This window comes from Erinaceus europaeus, chromosome 7 (genome assembly GCF_950295315.1).
Source record: "Erinaceus europaeus chromosome 7, mEriEur2.1, whole genome shotgun sequence".
NCBI classification, from domain to species: domain Eukaryota; kingdom Metazoa; phylum Chordata; class Mammalia; order Eulipotyphla; family Erinaceidae; genus Erinaceus; species Erinaceus europaeus.
The window spans coordinates 49732462-49752053 of NC_080168.1; the positions used below are offsets into that span (position 1 = coordinate 49732462).

The 19592-nt window shown below is 39.5% G+C and overlaps 1 protein-coding gene across 1 annotated transcript in view; it reads right to left on the reverse strand.

The window, feature by feature from the left end:
• Nucleotides 1-257: 257 nt before the first annotated feature.
• Nucleotides 258-19592, reverse strand: part of LRP6 (LDL receptor related protein 6) — a 143099-nt gene continuing 123764 nt past the window's right edge. The window contains exons 18-23 of the mRNA XM_060194397.1: nt 14590-14826; nt 14041-14151; nt 12215-12445; nt 8893-9029; nt 7095-7192; nt 258-5410 (exon numbers count right to left, since the gene is read on the reverse strand). Coding sequence (XP_060050380.1) covers nt 5116-5410; nt 7095-7192; nt 8893-9029; nt 12215-12445; nt 14041-14151; nt 14590-14826 — 1109 coding nt within the window. The 3' untranslated portion in view covers nt 258-5115. The remainder of the gene's footprint in view (nt 5411-7094; nt 7193-8892; nt 9030-12214; nt 12446-14040; nt 14152-14589; nt 14827-19592) is intronic.

Consider the following 19592-nt stretch of genomic DNA (forward strand, 5'->3'; position numbering starts at 1 on the left):
CCCTCTCTGTCTTCCCCTCCTCTCTCCATTTCTCTTTGTCCTATACAACATTGATGATATCAATAACAACAATAATAACTACAACAATAAAAAAACAAGGACAACAAAAGGGAATGAATAAATATAAAAAGAAGAAAAATTAAAAAAGGGAAGAAAAGCAGGGAAATGAGTCCAACCCAGAGAGATTAGATGAGGACGTTAAGAATATTGTAAATGTACTATGTTCAGTTTGCCAGCAATCATTCCAGTAACGACACTTATTTTTTCCAGTTTTATTATAAAAATCAACATTTCATTTGTTACAGCTCAGCTTATTGTAATAATCAAAATGGGGATTTATACAAGGTATTTTTTGTACAGTTTACAATTAAAGCACTTATTTTACAAAAAGGGGGAAGTGAATAGTGGACAAGGGCTGACCAAATGTTGGCCATTAAAATATAAATACATCCTTGCAAAGCACCAATGGTACCAAAGTCCATGAACAAGAAACACCAGCTGACTTTAAGACAATGACAAAGATTAAAGCTCAAGGAAAAAATTAAAAACACAAAGATAAACATCTGAAAGCAGCACCAGATCCTTCACTTGCAAATAAGGCGAGTCCAGCTTAAGCTTCCTGGTATCCTCTTCACTCTTTTAAAAAATGTCCCTCTCTAGCTCCAGGTCCTCCCCTGTGACACTAGACGTCATCAGAATTGTGCTCCTTTAATACATTTAGGCATGGGGATGCAGATATATTCCCACCTTGCTTACATGTGATTTAAAAAAAAAAAAAGGAGAGTGGACTGGTAAGCAAAAGCACACTGTAATTCTTTGGTGTTAATTTTGGGCAAACTCTAATGGGAAATCTAAAAGTTAGGTTTTTTCTTAGGGCTATACTCCATTTCTGAGTACAAGACATAACATAGTTTACAATTCTATCTGTAAAATCATTCGGATTCCCCTCCCCGCCCCCCAGCAGTTAGCCTCTGCATGTTTTAAGGATGCCTTATGAAAACAGAAAGTGCCAAGTTGACCTCAACTCAAAGAGGGTGATGGCACTCAATAATTCCCCTCAAAATCAACTAGATTAAATCATGAATCCATCTCCCTCTCCATTTTGGCACAGGGTTGTGATGCAAAGTTAAATGACTGTCCTCAGTATGTTGCTTCACGATACTCACAATTTACAACTGTTTTAAAACATAAATATCAAATGTTATGCTTGAAACCCAAAAAAGACCCTAAAAAACCCTAAAGACCTCAAGACTTTCACAAGCTAAAATCCCAGAAGTTAGAAACTATACACGTTACAATGCTTTCTAAATTCATCTTTTAAGTCCTGGTTCATTTTAACCTTGGGGTGAGGAAAGGAATACCAAATAAAACTAAATTTCTTGAGTGGGAATTCTCCAAACACACTTTAAACATCTAGTTATAAACTTCATGACTTGGTCCCCATCTACATGAAGTGTACAGTCCCAGTTGCCCACCAGCTGATGATCACGCACTCACAGCCACATTTGCCACCACACCGACTCCAGCACTGCATTTATTAGTCAGGACAGAGGTGATCTGTGGAAAGCCGTTTTGCTAAATTTTGCTAGATGTTTACTGATAACTATCATGCAGGTTTTGAGGCATGCAGATCAATGCAGTGGCAAGTTTCTTCCCTTTAAGAAATAAAGCCATTTTTACAGCTACAATTCTAAGAATCTAATCTGAGCACAGGATTAGCTAGGGAAACAGCAGCACATCTACTTCAGAGAAGCAGGCTTGCTATGGGCAAGCCTTTCTGGTACCGCAAGTAAACAGTCTGTACCGTGATACTGGTATGAGGTCACGTAATAAACACAGCTCATTAACAGGTTAAGAAGGCTGCAGCTCCAAACCCAAGCTTCAAGTCTTCTTCATAATAACGAGACTCCCCCTCCCTCTCCCCAAATAATTGATACCTAGTATAGATAGTGGCTCTTTTTAAATATATTTGATTTATAAAGGTTGTTCTCAAACTTATTATAGTCAGGAAAAAAGCATTTCTGTTTTTAAAAAAATTATAGCTTTCTGTTAAAAATAGACAACATCTGCCAGGACAAGAAAGTGTCAAAAGTACAGTAAAACTTTATGAGAGGGGATGGGTGGTGGCACACCAGGTAGAGTGTACATGGTACCATGTACAAGGACCAGGCTCAAGGCCCCAGTCCTCACCTCCAGGGAGGGAAGCTTCATGAGTGGTGGAACAGCGTTATAGGTGTTTCTCCTCTGTTTTTCTCTCTCATTCTCTATCAAAGAATAGGGGAAAGGAAGGTCACTAGGAGCAGTTGAGTTGTTGTGCAGGCACTGAGCCTATGATAACCCTGCTGGCAAATAATAGTAATAATAATAAAAACACCTTGGAGCACCATTCAGAAAATCAAGGTGCTGCAGGAGCCAAGTTCAAAGTTATTAAATTTCAGAGTTACAATAGAACTACTTCAATGTGGAATAGTTTCTATGATTACACACATTTATGTGATGCTCAACTTGATTTCTCAGGTCATCTTAATCACATCAGTAAACAGTCAGACTTCAAGGCATATGTTCAAAATAAGTAGTATTTAAGGAATCTAATGGAACTTTACTACCTCCCCACAAATAATGCTATCTACACCAAATTTAAAACTTTTGCTCCTTACCCATCTACTTTGTGCATTTATGTTAATGTTTCGTCCTTAGTTTTTTCCAACTCTTTTTCCACTCTCATCAGCATAGTTTACTTAAGCTTAAGTGTCCATGTAAACTGAGGAACAATGCAGCTTTCCCAAACGTTGACAATTTTGGTACTCAAAAGTACTGCTCAGAATGTAAAGACTCAACTAAAAGAGGATTCTGAGATTAAGCTGAACTGCCTTCAAAGAATTTCAAACAAATTGGCACACAGATTAGTATTTTGCAAGAAGAGGCCATTGCCATCACAGTACAAGCACTTGGACTGAGATATAACAAGGCGATATTCTTCTTAGTTCATTTATAGTGCAAGTTCCCACATGGGAAGCCCAACAGATAAAGATGCACATTAAAAAATGTAAACACATAGAATTCTCAAATTCTAATCAATACCCAGTTATTGCTAACCTTTCCATCTCCATTTATGTTCATGTGCCCAGGTGTCACAGAATGTTAACTACAATGTCCACTCTCTGTTAGACTAGGAACACTTGATTCTAGCAACAAGAAGAAATAACATTTGTCTGACTGAAATACAAGACACAGACGGTTTACCAATTATTCATATGTGAAATCAAGTGCACCTGATTCATACAAGTTGTCCCCCAACAATCTAAGAATTAATCAGAAACCCCATTTTCTCTTGAAAAAGTTTACTCGGCTATTTTTTTTTTTTAGTTCTTAAAAAATGTACTTCCCCCCTGCTAAAAACTGAATATTTTCTTCTGTTTTCTCTTGGGCCTTAAAATCCAAAGAGGTCTCAGCCAGATGGGATACAATACCACAACAAAACTAAAGACATTCAGTAGCTGACTGACACCTGCTAAGGTGAAAACACATTTAAAAACACCTGCTAAGTTTAAAAACACATTTGGCTGTGGCAGAGGAGTGCTAGAAACATGTAAAAAGTGGAGAATTCCTTTCTGGCAGCAGCACTGGCTAGCATCAGTCCACAGGCCAGCCCAAAGAGCTGAAACAGCAGCAGCCTTAGTACCTGAAGATGCAGCAAGTCGACTGATGACAAAACCCTTCCTCTATTCCTCTGCCCAGGTGTGACAGCTTACAAGTGACTACTTGCATTCTCCTCGAATCCACAGTTAAGTTTGGTTAAATCATCTTATTCCATGATAGGATAACAGAGAACACAAACAAGTCTACGAGGTGATTCTAAGAGTTTGTGGATAGTCTACAAACAACCTAACATTCACAGTGGGTAACAGGAAGAGGTTAAACTCATGTCACACATTAGAAGAGGTATGTATGCAGAGATCATTCTGAGGGAAATTGGCCAAGAACATGAAAATGTCAAAAAGAGTTAATAGAGGGAAAAAATCTAATGATTACAAAAATATCTCTTTAAATAGATTGTCTCTAGTGAGAACATATGTAAATGTTTTACTAGAAAAAATACATGTCTAAGTGATTTCATATTGTGATATTATATATGCTGAAAGTACTGCAAGGATATATGATTGGTTCACAACAAAAACAATGGTTAAACTTGTCATTCTTTAGCACTGTCTATATGTGTGGTAAAATGGCATTTCACTGAGCAGTAAAACAATCTCGGAAGTAAAGGGGGAAGAAGTAAAATATCTCTCTCTTGATTACTGTGCAGAGATAGCAGTCAAACTGAAGAGCTAAGCCTACTGGGGAATGGTGCTGGTAGAAATATTCAAATGAAAATTTAGAAAATTCCATTCAATCAATCCTCAAATTAAAAAAAAAAAATCCTTTTGGGGCAAGGTGTGATTTCTAAGGTAGGGGCAGAAGACTTGCACAAATAGGCCCACAGCACCTTCTAGACAGCTGATCGAGTCTGACAGGAGCAACACTCAGGATGGAGTTTACAAACATCAATTTTTCTCACTAGAATTGTTGGGACTCTTAGAAAAGAAAGCCATGTCTGAAGTGTTAATTCCTTTTGTGACTTAAACATACCGGCCCTCAAGTGTTAAATTAACATGAAGGCTATTTGGCTACTTCCAATAACTATGTTTGCTGCTCTGAGATGGATTTAACTTTTATTATTATTATTATTATTCCTCTCTCTCTCTTTTGGTATTAACAAATGCCAGATATTCCTGGTTAGTGATGCCTCTATCATTCCTGTTTTCTTTGTACTCAGTTACTTCACTGGGTTTAAGGCATGCTTTGTGTATTTAAGTTTGCAAAAATAAAACTTTTAGTACAAATTTATTTTCATACAAATTTTATGGCACAAGCAGCAAATTGCTGTTTTAAGAAAATATAAATATCCTTTTCTTCTGTACAAATATCTCCAGTATTCCCTACCCCATTTATAATCTTTAACTGTACATGGTCTGCCTCATCCTTCTCTAGTATCTCCCTCCCCCCCTCCAGGTCTCAACCACATTTGTATTTACACGATGGCGTTGGAGGCAGTCAGAGGAGGAGGGCCCCTCCTCAGGAGGAGTCTGTGCAGGGTGAGGGTGGCGGTGGGTAGAGGTGATGAGAGTAGCTCCGCTCTGTGTATGGAGAAGGTGGGCAGCTTTCATAGTTCTCTTCTGCAGACAAATATTGGCTTCGGGGTGTGGGAGGTGGGGGCACAGGCTCTGAGTCATAGTTCAAGTCACTGGTGTAGCCCTTGGCTGTCGCCACTGAGGTCATTCTCCGGCTGGGAGCATAGTCACTGTCACAAACGTCTGTGCTGCAGGGAGTGGTGGGGGGTGCAAAGTGTCGGTAGCTGTACGGTCTGTAGCTGGTGGAGGGGACAAAAAAGAGAAGCAGGGTGAGTTTTATATAGAGAAGTGCTTTTCCTATCAGAACAGAGAGTAATCTGCGACAGTTATTTCTGTAGTATGCCTAGTTTTTTTTTTTTTTTAATTATTTATTTATGAGAAAGATAGGAGGAGAGAGAAAGAACCAGACATCACTCTGGCACATGTGCTGCCGGGGATCGAACTCGGGACCTCATGCTTGAGAGTCCAAAGCTTTAACACCTCGCCACCTTCCGGACCACAGTATGCCTAGTTTTAAAAAAAGTCACCGGAGAGGACCCTACTAGTGAAAACAAGAGATGACTCAAGAGTGCTGTCTTTTCTAACTTCTATCATTTCTCTCTATCATTTATATTTTAAACATGGTAAAGTTGATTTTGGTTCAAATTTATTTCAACTAAGACTTATACAATGCTTCCTCATTAAGTAAAGTGACTATAGAAGAGGGACAGTATTAGGGCAAAACTGAAAAAAAAAACAAAACACCAAAAGACAATAAATATTCCAGGAAACCAGTCACATGAAACCACTGAGGGTTTGCCTCAGAAGACCAAAAGTGATACAACCTGCTCCACTGGTTCTCAAAGTTTTCCTTTTTTATTGTCAATATTGACATGATGTCATAGTTATTTTTTATGTCCTATCTTTCCATCCAATTAGATGTCAGGACTTGGTGATATTTCTTAGCTTACCATTATAAAGGCTTGATACTTCCATTTTGACAGGAAAAAAAAGAAACAGAAATAACAAAACTCCTGTAAGGTCACTTTTAGACAAAACCCTCAACACATGATAGTAAGTTTGACACAAGAAAACAAAACAAAAAGACAGAAGTGGTCTTAATCTGAGACATGGATGATGATTAAATGAGGAATACTGTTAATTTGATTATGACTACTTTAATCAGTGCTTTCTTAAATTTAAATAAATTCTAAAATAGAAATTAGGCCTTTCCTTATCTTTCAATTTTGAGGCTTTTTCTTTATCTGCTTAAGCTTTTCCTAAAACAAGTCTGAGAAAGTAAGTTTACAGTAAAACAAGCAATCAACTCAAAGTCAAGTCTATCTCAAATAGTCTTAACTATAAACTAAAATGAGAATTCTGCATAGTAAGATACTATAAACAGTTTCCGCTTGATTTCTACACATCAATAAGGTTATGCCAAGGTAATCTGCCTGGAATGCTAGGAAACACCTTATTATCTTGAAGCTAAAAGGCACCTGACAGATAGCAATAAACAGTGGGCACTAAGTGGTTAGATTTAAGTTGACTTTCTGCTGGCCTTTCAAGTAAGATGGAAGAGTAAGGATGATACACTAGCAATTAACCCGCTCAATATACTCCATAGATTCACAAATCAGCACAGAGGTGTAATTTCCTCCTCTCTGACTTATAAACATACTTCATTTATTCTAGTGAGTCATGATTTAGTCTGTGTAACTATGTATGCAATCTTTCACTTCAGATCATAATAACATGTGTAAGCAAATACTAAATTTAAGCTTCTAACTGGGTGCTCTTAACACTTCTGCAGCACTAACTAGGCTCTCCCAACAATCTATACTTGACCTCCATCATTCAGTCATGGCTCCACGAAGTCACAACTAGAATCTGCTTTGCGTCTCACAAATGCCTTAATTTCTACTAGAGGAAGGTATGCATTACCTGTAGGACCTGTGAGTGGAAGGACTATTTGAAGAGTAACCAAACTCCATAGTGTAGTGTGATCGCTCGGTGGCTGGGGATGGCGGAGGGTTCAAAATCTAAAAAGGAAAAACAAGAAAAATATTAAATAACTCTAGTTTAGTCCCCAGACAGAAGCAATCAATTTTCTTTCAGTGATGTTTCCTTAATCACTGTGCATATCCTTTTCCTACTAACACAATACTCTTGTCTTAAGAACTGACCTTAAGTATTACTTGAGGGCTGTGGCTCTCCACTCCTTCAGATAATTTCACAAGGGTTAAACAGTCCAAGGCAGTGAAAGGGAAATCTATAATGTACAAGACACTGGCTCAAGTTTAACATAGTCGGATTCTGACTGACTGACTGACTGACTGATCTTGGCTACGTCTGGGGCTTTACCACCCCAGGCTAATTTTTTCAGGTAAAGACACAGCAGGTAAAAGAAACCACAGCTGTTTCCTTCAATGGGGTGGAGGCCCAGCAAAAACCTGAGCTGCACAAGACAAAACAGTGAGCTACTTTGCCAGCCCAATTTTTTTAAAATTATATTTTAATTATTAAGGTTTAGAACCCCAGAGGTATATGTTCAGTGGTTCTATTTTAACCTGGAATATGAACTTAATTTTAAGTCTTTTTTTTTTTTAAGCCTCCAGGGTTATCGCTGGGACTCAGTGCCTGCACTACAAATCCACTGCTCCTGGAGACTTTTTCCTTTTGTTGTCCCTATTGTTTATCATTATTGTTATTGCTATCGTTGTTGTTGGACAGGTCAGAGAGAATTTTGAGAGAGGAGAGTAAGACAGATGTAAGGAGGAGAGTAAGACATCTGTAGACCTGCTTTACTGATTGTGAAGTGACCCCCCTGCAGGTGGGGAGCCGGGAGCTTGAACTAGGATCTTTACACCGGTTCTTGTGCTTCACGCCATGTGCGCTTAACCCTCTGTGCCACTGCACAGGCCCCAAATTTTAAATATTTCAAAATATAATAGTCATTAACTTAAATAAAGATTTCTTTTTTTTTTTTTTTTTTTGCCTCCAGGGTTATTGCTGGGGCTCAGGCTCAGTGCCCGCACCATGAATCCACTGCTCCTGGAGGCCTCCCCCCCCCCTTTGTTGTCCTTGTAGCTTTGTTATGGTTATTATTGTTGTTGTTGATGTCGTTTGTTGTTGGTAAAGAAAGATTTCTAAGTACTAGTATGGTGGTAGTAAATCCCATTTTGAGCTTTATGTGCCTAAATTTTCAAATTAAAAAGTGCTTTTTTTCTTTTGGCCACCATGCATATTATTGCTGGGACTCCAAGGCAGATTTTTTTTTTTTTTAAATCTTAGTTGATAATACATAGCCAGAGAAAGACATACAGAGAGGTGAGACACCACAACACAGCCACACTATTCACGAAGCATTCTCAGTACAGGTACTCCCATGGGGCTTGAACCTGGGTTCTTGAACATGGCAAAGTATGTGCTCTGCTAGGCAAGCCATCTCCCAACTCGAGAAAAAGTTTTTGTTTTTTTTTAACCATCACTGAGTAGCCACAGTTAGATGAATTAAAGAGTCCTAATTATCATTTTTTATTTTTAAAGAATTTATTTATTTATGAAAAATATAGGCAGAGAGAGAAAGAACCAGGCATCACTCTGGTACATGTGCTGCCAGGGATTGAACTCAGGACCTCATGGTTGAGAATCCAGTGCTTTATCCACTGTGCCACCTCCCAGACCACAAGAGTCCTAATTATCTTAGCATTCAAAATGAAATAAAGGGAAACAGACTTACTGCAGGAAAGTAAGTGCCTTTGGTGCTTGAAGAACTACTTGATGATGCTCCTGTGACATGTGCTCGATCATAAGGAGGTCCACTGCTTCCTCCCATGATGCTGAGAGAGCTGATCATTGATTTACCTCGAGACATTCCTAAGACAGATGATATATACTGAGGATGAATAGAGTTTATAAAAATGTATGACATCATTTTACTCAACACCAGGACTGTACATGTCAGAAGTCAAATAGTTTTGCTTTGAAATAGTTTATCGTTTTCTAACAATAATTGAAAGAAAACACTTTAAAAGAGAAGAGAACATTTCCATTGAGAGCTGGCCTGCACTGAAGTCAAGAACATCCACCCACTCCCAAGTCCCAATCCTAGGATGGAAGCAAAACTCTTCAGAATGAAAGATGCCCCCCACCCCCACCTTCTTCCAATTCTTAGAGGTCTTGAGCAAGCAGGAATTTGAAGAGTGGAGGTTGTGAAGCAGGGCATTGGATGTAAATGTTATAGTCACAACCACCAAAGCTAAAGAGAAGAAATTCTATTTTTTCCAAGTGACTTCCCAGATCCCAAACTAACTGAAAATAGGTATGGCAATAGGAATCACTACGAGCTTAAACTAAGAGCTTAAGTATGGTGGTTTGCTAGGTGTATATCTGAAGCAAGTTCTTATTTTCATGGGACTTTTGCCTAATACTCCATTTTCCATTTCATTTTTTTTTCCCTCCAGGGTTATTGCTAGGGATCAGTGCCTGCAAAAATGGTGAGCAGGTCTGCAGGTATCTATCTTTCCCTCCCTGTCTTCCCCTCCTCTCTGTCCTGAAGCGAACGTCCTACAGGTAGGGAGCTGGGGGCTCGAACCAGGATCCTTACACCTGTCCTTGTGCTTCATGCCATGTGCATTTAAACCAATGTGCTACCGCCTGGCCCCTCTCCATTATTATTTTTTTTTGCCTCCAGGGTTACTGCTGGGGCTTGGTGCCTGCACTACTAATCTATTGCTCCTGAAGGCCATTTCCTCCCATTTTGTTTCCCTTGTTGTAGTTGTTATAGCTGTTGTCGTTTTTGGGTAGGAAAGAGAAATCAAGAGAGGATGGGAAGACAGAGAGGAGGAGAGAAAGATAGAAACCTGCAGACCTGCTTCACCACTGCAAAGTGACCCCCCTGCAGATGGGGAGCTGGGGGCTCGAACCGGGATCCTTATGCCGGCTCTTGTGCTTTGTGCCATGTGCGTTTAACCCACTGCACTATCACCCAGCCCCCGGTACATTTCATTTTTTATAAACCCCTTTGGAAAGAAAGGGGGGGATGCATTCCTTACATAGCAATATTGTCTACCTAGGTACAGAATTGGCTAACTGGCTATGCCTAAACAAGCTCTCAGCCCAGTGTCATTTTAGGAAAAAGCCTGAGACAGTATTTCCCTTCCTGTTAGTATTCAGCTATTTCTAAACATCTGTTTACTAAAGGGTCATCTTAATCTTTTTTTTCTGGTCTCCATACTGAGGGACCATGGTAGTGAAAACTCAGTAACTTGTGGTTAATTATTTTCAGCAACTGATTAGCTGATTCATCTTCAGAGAGCATATGCAGAAGTGCAGCTAGGAGGTCCTAGTCAGGGAGCCCTGAGAAAAACAGACATGTTTGGGAAAACAGACATGATGGGCCTAGACTTCAAATAAATCCCTCTCCACTGTTACAGGTGATCTCTATCAGGAACAACTAAACAGACCCCTCTGTGGGCCCCCAAAGGACCTTGCCGTCAACTTGGATCAACAATGGTAGAGAATGTCCCATCCTCCGAAGGGAGGCTGGACAACATACTCTATCCTCCACCTGAGAAAGATGGGTCCTGAAATTGGGGCAGCTTGGAATGTTCCTACTCATGACCATAGAATGTGAGCTCAGATCTACAGGGATGCAGAGGTCACATAGGCTCCTAAGCTGAATATGGGCCCCAGACCAGATCAAATCGATGGGGTTTACAGTCAACAATATTTGTACACCTTTCCCATATTAGGGAGCTACTTTCTTCCCTGATGCAGCTTTCTGGTCCTTTTTCCAACCATTACATCATCTATCTCCCCAGACAATAACTTGGGTCCACCTGCATATCAGATTTCAGGCTCAGGGAAAAACAAACAAACAAAACCACTAGTACAGTCACGGGCCCTTTGGAATATAATTAAAACAGGCCTACTAACTATCTACAAAACGGAGACCACCAAATATTCATCTGCACTACTACAGCCTTTAGGTTCATGATTAGTCAAAAATTTGTTTGGCTTTGTATGTTAACTCTTCTTTCAGCCACCAGGTTCCAGATGCTACTGTGATGCTAACCATACTTCCCTGGGCAGATTATCCCACCAGTTGTGTCCTGGAGCCCCACTTCCCCAGAGCCCCACCCCACCAGGGAAAGAGAGGCGCAGACTGGGAGTATGGATCAAACTATCAACACCCATTTTCAGCAGTGAAGCAATTACAGAAGCCAGCCCTTCCACCTTCTGCACTCCATAATGTCCCTTGGTCCACACTCCCAGAGGGATAAAGAATAAGAAAACTATCAGGGAAGGGGATAGGATACAGAGTTCTTTTTTTTTTTTTCTTTCTTTCCTCCTCCAGGGTTATTGCTGGGCTCGGTGCCTGCACCATGAATCCACCGCTCCTGGAGGCCATTTTTCCCCCCTTTGTTGCCCTTGTTGTAGCTTCGTTGTGGTTATTATTATTGCCCTTGTTGACGCAATTCGTTGTTGGATAGGACAGAGAGAAATGGAGAGAGGAGGGGAAGACAGAGAGGGGGAGAGAAAGATAAGACACCTGCAGACCTGCTTCACAGCCTGTGAAGCGACTCCCCTGCAGGTGGGGAGCTGGGGGCTCGAACCGGGATCCTTACGCCGGTCCCTGCGCTTTGCGCCACATGCGCTTAACCCACTGCACCACCGCCCGACCCCCAAGGGATACAGAGTTCTGGTGGTGGTAATTGTGTGGAGTTGTACCCCTCTCATCCTATGGTTTTTGTCAGTGTTTCCTTTTTATAAATAAAAATTATATATATATATATATATACACACACACACACACACACACAAACACACAGAAGTGCAGCTAGAAGGGTCAATAGCTTGTAAACATATTTGCTTTATATCTTTAGCAATTCCATTAAACCATATCTAAAGTCTAAGAGAAGGGACTAAAAATAGACAACACCTGTTCTCATATTTTAAACTCAAGAGTAGTCTAAATTGATGTAGACTCCACGTTATACTTTGTTTCCATAATGAAAAGTTGGTAACTTTGTCAACACTTGATTCAGATCTTAACTCACCTGGAAGAGACCCTGACAATGAACTTGGGTGTGGCACATAACCCAGGGGCACAGAAGCTGGCCCGTGAACTACATAGTCATTAGTCATGGTTTCCCCATCTCCCTTCATACGTGGACACAACATCCTCTGGCAGATAAAATATATGGTTCCAGACACAAAAATGGTGACGATCACTCCAATAACAGAACCGACTGTATTGGTGGCCTGTGGTGCCGGCTCCTCAGTTGGATCTAAAATGGAGAATGTAATACAGTTATGTAATGTGGAATATTATATATCACTAAAAACAACTTCAGATTCAAAACAGCAATCAGAAAGAAGCTTTCTACTAGAATATGAAGCTAATGTTAACTCATCAACTCTTGTTTTGTTTTATAAATACATCTGTGTTATGCTCTATGGCTACATGAATAAATCTCATCATAGGGGATCAACAGGAACTGTCCTTAGGTGAAAACTAAAAATGTATTTGGAAGTATAATTATAAATTAATAGAAAGAGACGTTAAGTGAATTATACACTTAAACACTACTGATCTCATCATGTACATATGCTTCATTCTATCTATCATAGTCAGCAAGATTATTCTGAAATTGCAGGTATAACTTTAGGGTCAGAAAGATGCACCTAGTTATCAGTTGTTTTTGCCTCCAATGGCAAAGAAATCAAAAGCAGATATGAGCTTGTTTTTAAGTTTGAAAGCCAGCATTTATATCTGGTGGAGAGAAGTGAGAAGCTAGAGGTGAACACAGAGAGATAAAGAATAGGAAAGCTTCCAATGGAGGGGATGAGACACTGAACTCTGGTGGTGGGAACTATATGGAATTATATCCATATATAAAGTATCCCTATTATCTTACAATCTTTATCATTATTAAATCACTAATCAATTTTTTTAAATGAGGTCTATCTAAATTCTATTAAATCAGTTCTGACAGTAAGCCTATCTTATGGTGAATTCTATTCACAATTAAATTGATCAATTTGAAATATTATTTTATGTTAGGGCATTATTTGTTACAGACCTTGAAGAAACTACAAACTATTCAGCACAGGATCTCTAGAACAAGGGGGGAGGGGAGTGCTGGCCCAAGTATCCTCGAGTAGTATTGTACAGAAGCTCTTAAAGTCATCCTTTTTTTTTTTTTTGCCTCCAGGGTTATTGCTGGGGCTCAGTGCTGGCACTATGAATCCACTGCTCCTGGGGAGCATTCTTTCCATTTAATTGGATAGGACAGAGAGAAATTGAGAGAGATGGGGAGATAGAAAGAGAAATACCTGCGTATCTGCTTTACCACTTGTGAAGCAACCCCCCTGCAAGTAGGGAGCCTGGGGCTCGAACCAGGATCCTTGCACTTCATCCTCTGTGTGCTTTACCCAGTGTGCCACCGCCCAGCCTCCCTCTCTTAAACAACAGAAGCTCTTAAAGAAAAAATGTATGGCTGGTAAACATGGACTAATATTCAGAAACACTTTAGACCGCTGATTTCTGTTTTATCTTTGACATTTCCTAACTGTAGCTTTAGTAAAACAGTATCACACACAGTCTTACACACTTTAAAGTTGTACAGCAATATCTAATCTTTTCTAATGTTCTGTTAAATGCTTTGGAAAAGATTTCTGTGTGTAAGAAAACTGTTGTCATTAAGAAATAACTGAAAGCAAAACAAAATAAGCAATCAAACAAACAAAAAATGCAAGTAAGCAGCTTAATACTAAAACATGTTTCTCAATAAGAAAATACTGATTATAAATGAACTTCACACGTAAAACACTTTTTTAAAATTCTCCCTTAAGAGAAATATACAAGGTCAACACAACTTACAACAATCCAGCTCATCTGATTTGTCACTGCAATCCACATTATGATCACATTTCTTGTGTTTTCCGATGCACTGACCACTGGCACAGCGAAACTGATCTATTAAACAAAGCACTGGAGGAAAAACAAACAGGTTTCTGACTCTTATTATGCTATAAAGTCAAATCTGGCAATAGTCAGAAAGTTCTTTCTGGATGTAAATAAACAGCATTTAGATATAACTTCAAAAATTAGGGATTTTTCATTGATCAAAAGAAACAAAAACCAAAAAACTCCACCAGGAGTTCACTGGAAACTAGGATTTTCTTTCACATACGAAAGATCTAACCTCTTGGCCTCTCTTCCCAATTTGCAATATTGAGTAATGTATAATTTTATGTATTAAGTAAATGAGAGCAAGGATTTGGAAAGTGCTACTGTATTTAGGCATAATGGAGTCAAATGAACTTGAAAAATTCCCAGTCTACTGCTGAGTGAAAGCAACAGCCTGAATTTCAGACATCTCAGTGGAAGAAGAGAAGGACACAACCAGGCCCTAGGAACTGATGGTACCTTCACAGTTCTTCTCATCTGATTTATCCTGGCAGTTTGCATCACCATTGCATCGGAGGGCACCATCAATACACTGCCCACTGGTGCACTGGAACTGGGACTCTGAACAGACAGGACAGTTGAGCTCATCACTGTGGTCCTCGCACTCAGTAAACCCATCACAGCGCCACGCTACAGGGATACAGTCAATTTCCCCTGTGAAACAAGTAAATTGCTGTGGAGAACATGTTGGGGGCTCTGCAAATAAATGGATAGAAGAGGCAAAAAAAAAAAAAAGATGAAAAACCAACAGGCACACAAGAGGAACAAACACATCTAGGTTGAAGCTCACTTAGTAACATAATATAAAACAATTTAATAGAACAGTCACACCTAATCAGACAAATGCAATTTCTGTGCCACTTTGTTTAACTTTACTAATGTGCAAAACTATAATTTAAGTAAGTTCTTTTATACATGAAACCCACTGTAATCTCACATAAGATGTAAGATAATCACTTTAATCTTCAACTTCCAAATACTGTAAGGTAAGGCTAGAATTCATGAATGTTCTAGTTCTGAGATTCTCTCAAGAGTGATCACCAAGCCCCTGGGGGTCCTGAGACCTCTTTTAGGTCAAGACCATTATTCTGTAGTAATGCTAAGGGGCACTACATTTGCACTGATCTTGCAAAAGGTTTGTGTGTAAAACTGATGACAGCTTTACAGACTCAAGGCAACAGCAGCAAACTGTACTGTCATAGTATACTACACACACAGCAGCAACATAGTTTTTTAAAAGGTCTGTAAAAATACTGATATTTAGGGCCCAGCTGGTGGCACACCTGGTTAAGTACACACATTACCATGCACAAGGACCTGTGTTCAAGCCCCTGGTCCCCCCCTGCAGAGGGAAAGCTTCACCAGTGGTGAAGGAGGTCTGCAGGTGTCAATCTTTCTCTCTCTATCTCCCCCTACCCTCTCAATTTCTCTGTCTCTATCCAATAATAAAATAAAATATTAAAAAATATTGACATTTAAGTATCAGCTCCCTTTGATTACTTGTCTCTCCAATATTCTATTTGACAAGTATGATGCTTTCTCAGGGGAAAGAAACACTTTGAGCTGTAAACTAAAACCAAAATGGGACAGTTTTTAATCTGTTAACAGCTGATAACTACATTTACACCAGGCCATGACAGAATTATTATTTTTTAATATTTATTTATTCCCTTTGTTGCCCTTTTCTATTGTTATAGTTATTATTATTGTTATTGATGTTGCTGTGGATAGGACAGAGAAATGAGGGGAAGACGGGAAAAAAGAGACAGACACCAGCAGACCTGCTACAACGCTTGTGAAGCGACCCCTCTGCAGGTGGGGAACCGAGGGGCTCAAACCGGAATCCTTCATAGATAATTTTTGTTTGCTTTTTTTTTTTTAACAGAAAGAAACAGATGACATCAAGGGAAGGAACCAACCACACTACCAAAGCTCCCTCCAGTGCAGTGGGGCTGGGTTCAAACCTGAGTCATGTGGCAAACTCTGTGCACTGTCCACGAGCTATTTTGTTGATCCAAGGGTATTTTTCTTAATGACTCTGTGTTTACATTTGGGTATTACATTGCACTACTGTATCAATTTACTGAAATGTACTGACTACTCCTTTAGCACATATATTAAAAATAATCACATGTGTAGAATGTATTTTGAAAAAGCCATTTTTTAAAGGAAGGTAATCTTCTTCTTCTAGCGTTTGCCAAGGAAGGTAATATCTTTGATTCAGTCATTTTAAAGATCAACTTAGTCATTTTCATTAGAGAAAGAGATAAACTCAGCTGTGTAAGTCTAGTGTATGGCCAGTACAATACCCTGCCCAGTCCTAATTTAGATCTATGTTATTACAGATGTTTTTCTAGAATGTGCCCTATTACAGTAAGTCCAGCACTGAATATGAAAATACCTGGTATTTTTCAACTGTAGTAAAGCACATGCAAGACAAATTTAACATCTGAATCATTTAAAAGCATACATGTGGCATTAAATACATTCATGATGTTAGGAAAAGCTTGGGGGGGGGGTAGGATGTAAGTACCAAAGACAGATGTTTACTGTGCAACATCTGATCTTCCCAAGCAAATGTCTATTCTACCCTAAAGGTCTTCAGATCTCCTACAGCCCCACCAGAGTGTCTTGCAGCTGCTACACAATACATGCCACTTCCCCCACCCCCCAAAAAGCTTAAAGTAGAGAGTAGGGCACCAAAGTAAAAACCTTGTGGTGAGGGGGAGGGTGGACATTCGGCTTCCCCGGGCGGGGGTGGGGGGTGGGGTTGGACACAATCTTTTGGTGGTGGGAATGGTGTTTATGTATACTCCTATTAAACTGTAGTCATATAAACCACTATTTAATTAATATGAGAGGGGAAAATTGATCATATGTCTCGAACATTTTGAAAACAGTCTTTTTAATACATAGGCTGAGTCTTTAATATGCTGACTCTCTCAAAAGTCTAGACTAAGTAGAACAGAAGCAACTGGTGGCACAGCTATATACAAGATGCTAGGTATTATATAGCAAACCCTAACAAAGGGACTTTTCAAAGTTAACCCAATTACCAAATAATCTGATGATAACAGTAACTATCCATTGTCTTCTTGAACCCTAAGACAGCAAGAACCTCACATTTCCACAATAGAGCCTATATTTCCCCCAGTCCTAAAACCTTAGGGTGGGACCCACTTTCCTGCATGCTTCTTTCAATCCATATCAAATAATATTGCATCCACCGATCGCAACCTAATCAACGCAACGAGTGCCACCCCAGCATGCTTCACTTCAGACTGTCCAGAGACTTCAGGTGTGGAATGACAACCCTTCAACTTCATCACTCAGGTGAAACCTTTCCTTTCATAGTATTCTCTAATTCCATTCCAGGTGTTCCAATCCCCAATAAAGTCCCCAAACCTAGATATAGACCAGGTCCCCTGAGATAGAGCATATGTTCACACGTGTCCATAAACCAGGACAAAATATATAGTCTGAAGTGAGTACCCCCAACACTTCATCTGCACTATTCCAACCTTTAGGTCCATGATTGTTCAACAATTTGTTTGGCTTTGAATGTTAACTCTCTTTTCAGCCACCAGGTTCCAGATGCCACATGACGCTGAGCAGACTTTCTTGGACTGATGACCCCACCAATGTGTCCTGGAGCCCTGCTTCCCCAGAGCCCCACCCTACTAGGGAAAGAGAGAGGCAGACTGGGAGTATGGATCGGCCAGTCAACGCCCATGTTCAGCAGGGAAGAAATTACAGAAGCCAGACCTCCCACCTTCTGCAACCCACAATGACCCTGTGTCCATGCTCCCAGAGGGATAGAGAATGGGAAAGCTATCAGGGGAGGGGATGGGATATGCAGGTCAGGTGGTGGGAATTGTGTGGCGTTTTAAGCCTCCTATCCTATGGTTTTGTTAATATCTTCTTTCTTAAATAAATAAAAAAAAGGAAAAAAAGAAAAACTTAAAAAAAGGCTTAAAGTTATAAGCAAGGAATATTCATTGTGACTATAGTAGAAAACATTGTTTTCTCCACTTGAGCCCAATTTAGATAGTTTCACATAAGCTTATGATCGTAATATTCAGTAGTTAGATAAATTCAGCTACTTTACATAATACCTTTTCTGTCACCAGAAATTCGATATTTAGGGGCCTGGTTAGGTACACACATTACACTGTTTAAGGTCCTAGGTTCCAGCCCCTGGGCCCCATCTGCAGAGGGTAGGTTTCACAAGTGCTGAAGCATCGCTATGGGTGTCTTTTTTTCTCCCTTTCTATCTACCCTTCCCTTCTCAATTTTTCTATCTCTAACCAATAATAAATAAATAAAAATGTCAAAAAATAAATTAAATAAATAAGAAAAAAGAAATTATAGATATTTTTGCTTTTTATTTATTTTAGACAGAGACAGAGAAAATGAGAGATAAAGAGATACCTGCAGCACCGCTTCACTACTTGTGAAGCCCCCGTCACAGGTGGGGGCTTGAACCCAGATCCCAATGCATTGTAGCACATGTGCTCTTGCAGGTGTGCCACCACCTGGCCCTAGAGGGTCTGACTGTCATTCTAGTTGGCAGTCTATTACCTTTAGTTGCATGAATTTAGAATAATCCCCAACAGTGAGGTTCCTGAATTGAGGGAATGTATATTTTTATGGTGTTGAATTCTACCATACTGTGCTTTAACAAATTAATATGCCAATTTGCTCCTAGGGGAGATACAGAACCAATTTCACTACGTTATTACAAATGTTTACTTATAAACATTCCAGATAGCATAATGGTTATGCAAAGAGACTCTCATGCCTGAAGCTCCAAAGACCCAGGTTCAATCCCCTGCACCACTAACAAGCCAGAGCTGAGCTAGTGCTCTGGTTAAAAAAAATTTTTTAAAAAGACTACTCACAGTCCATTACTTTGCTATGCATTCTTCTATTTTGTGCTTCAATTATACTTTTTATCTATGTTTTATCTAAGATCATGCACTGGTTCTTTGGGAAGTAACTGATACAAAATCAAGTTTCACACTGTAATTAAATTCTAAAAAATTACTACTTGTTGAATTTTACATAATATCAAAGAAGAATATTTCTGATTACCATGAAAGTCACATTCATTTTTAAAGCCAAAATAAATAAATAAATAATAATAAAAATAAACCCGGGAAAGCAACAATGAGCTTTTGATGGATTTAAACAAGATTATATTCTTTTCACTAGTTACACTTTCAACAGGATACATCATCTGACAATCTACATCAAATTCAATGGATGAACTTAGAAGACGTTGAATTAATTCACCTTATTACCATCTGGGGTGGAAAAGTCTACTTGCTATTAGGAACTCGTTCACAGATGAGTGTCCCTCAATAAAGGCATCCCCCCCTCATTAGACCCAGGGTCAGGTTACCACCCCTACCACGATGAATTAATTCACTCTTCACATAATTGAAAGGCCTTGTTTAGCG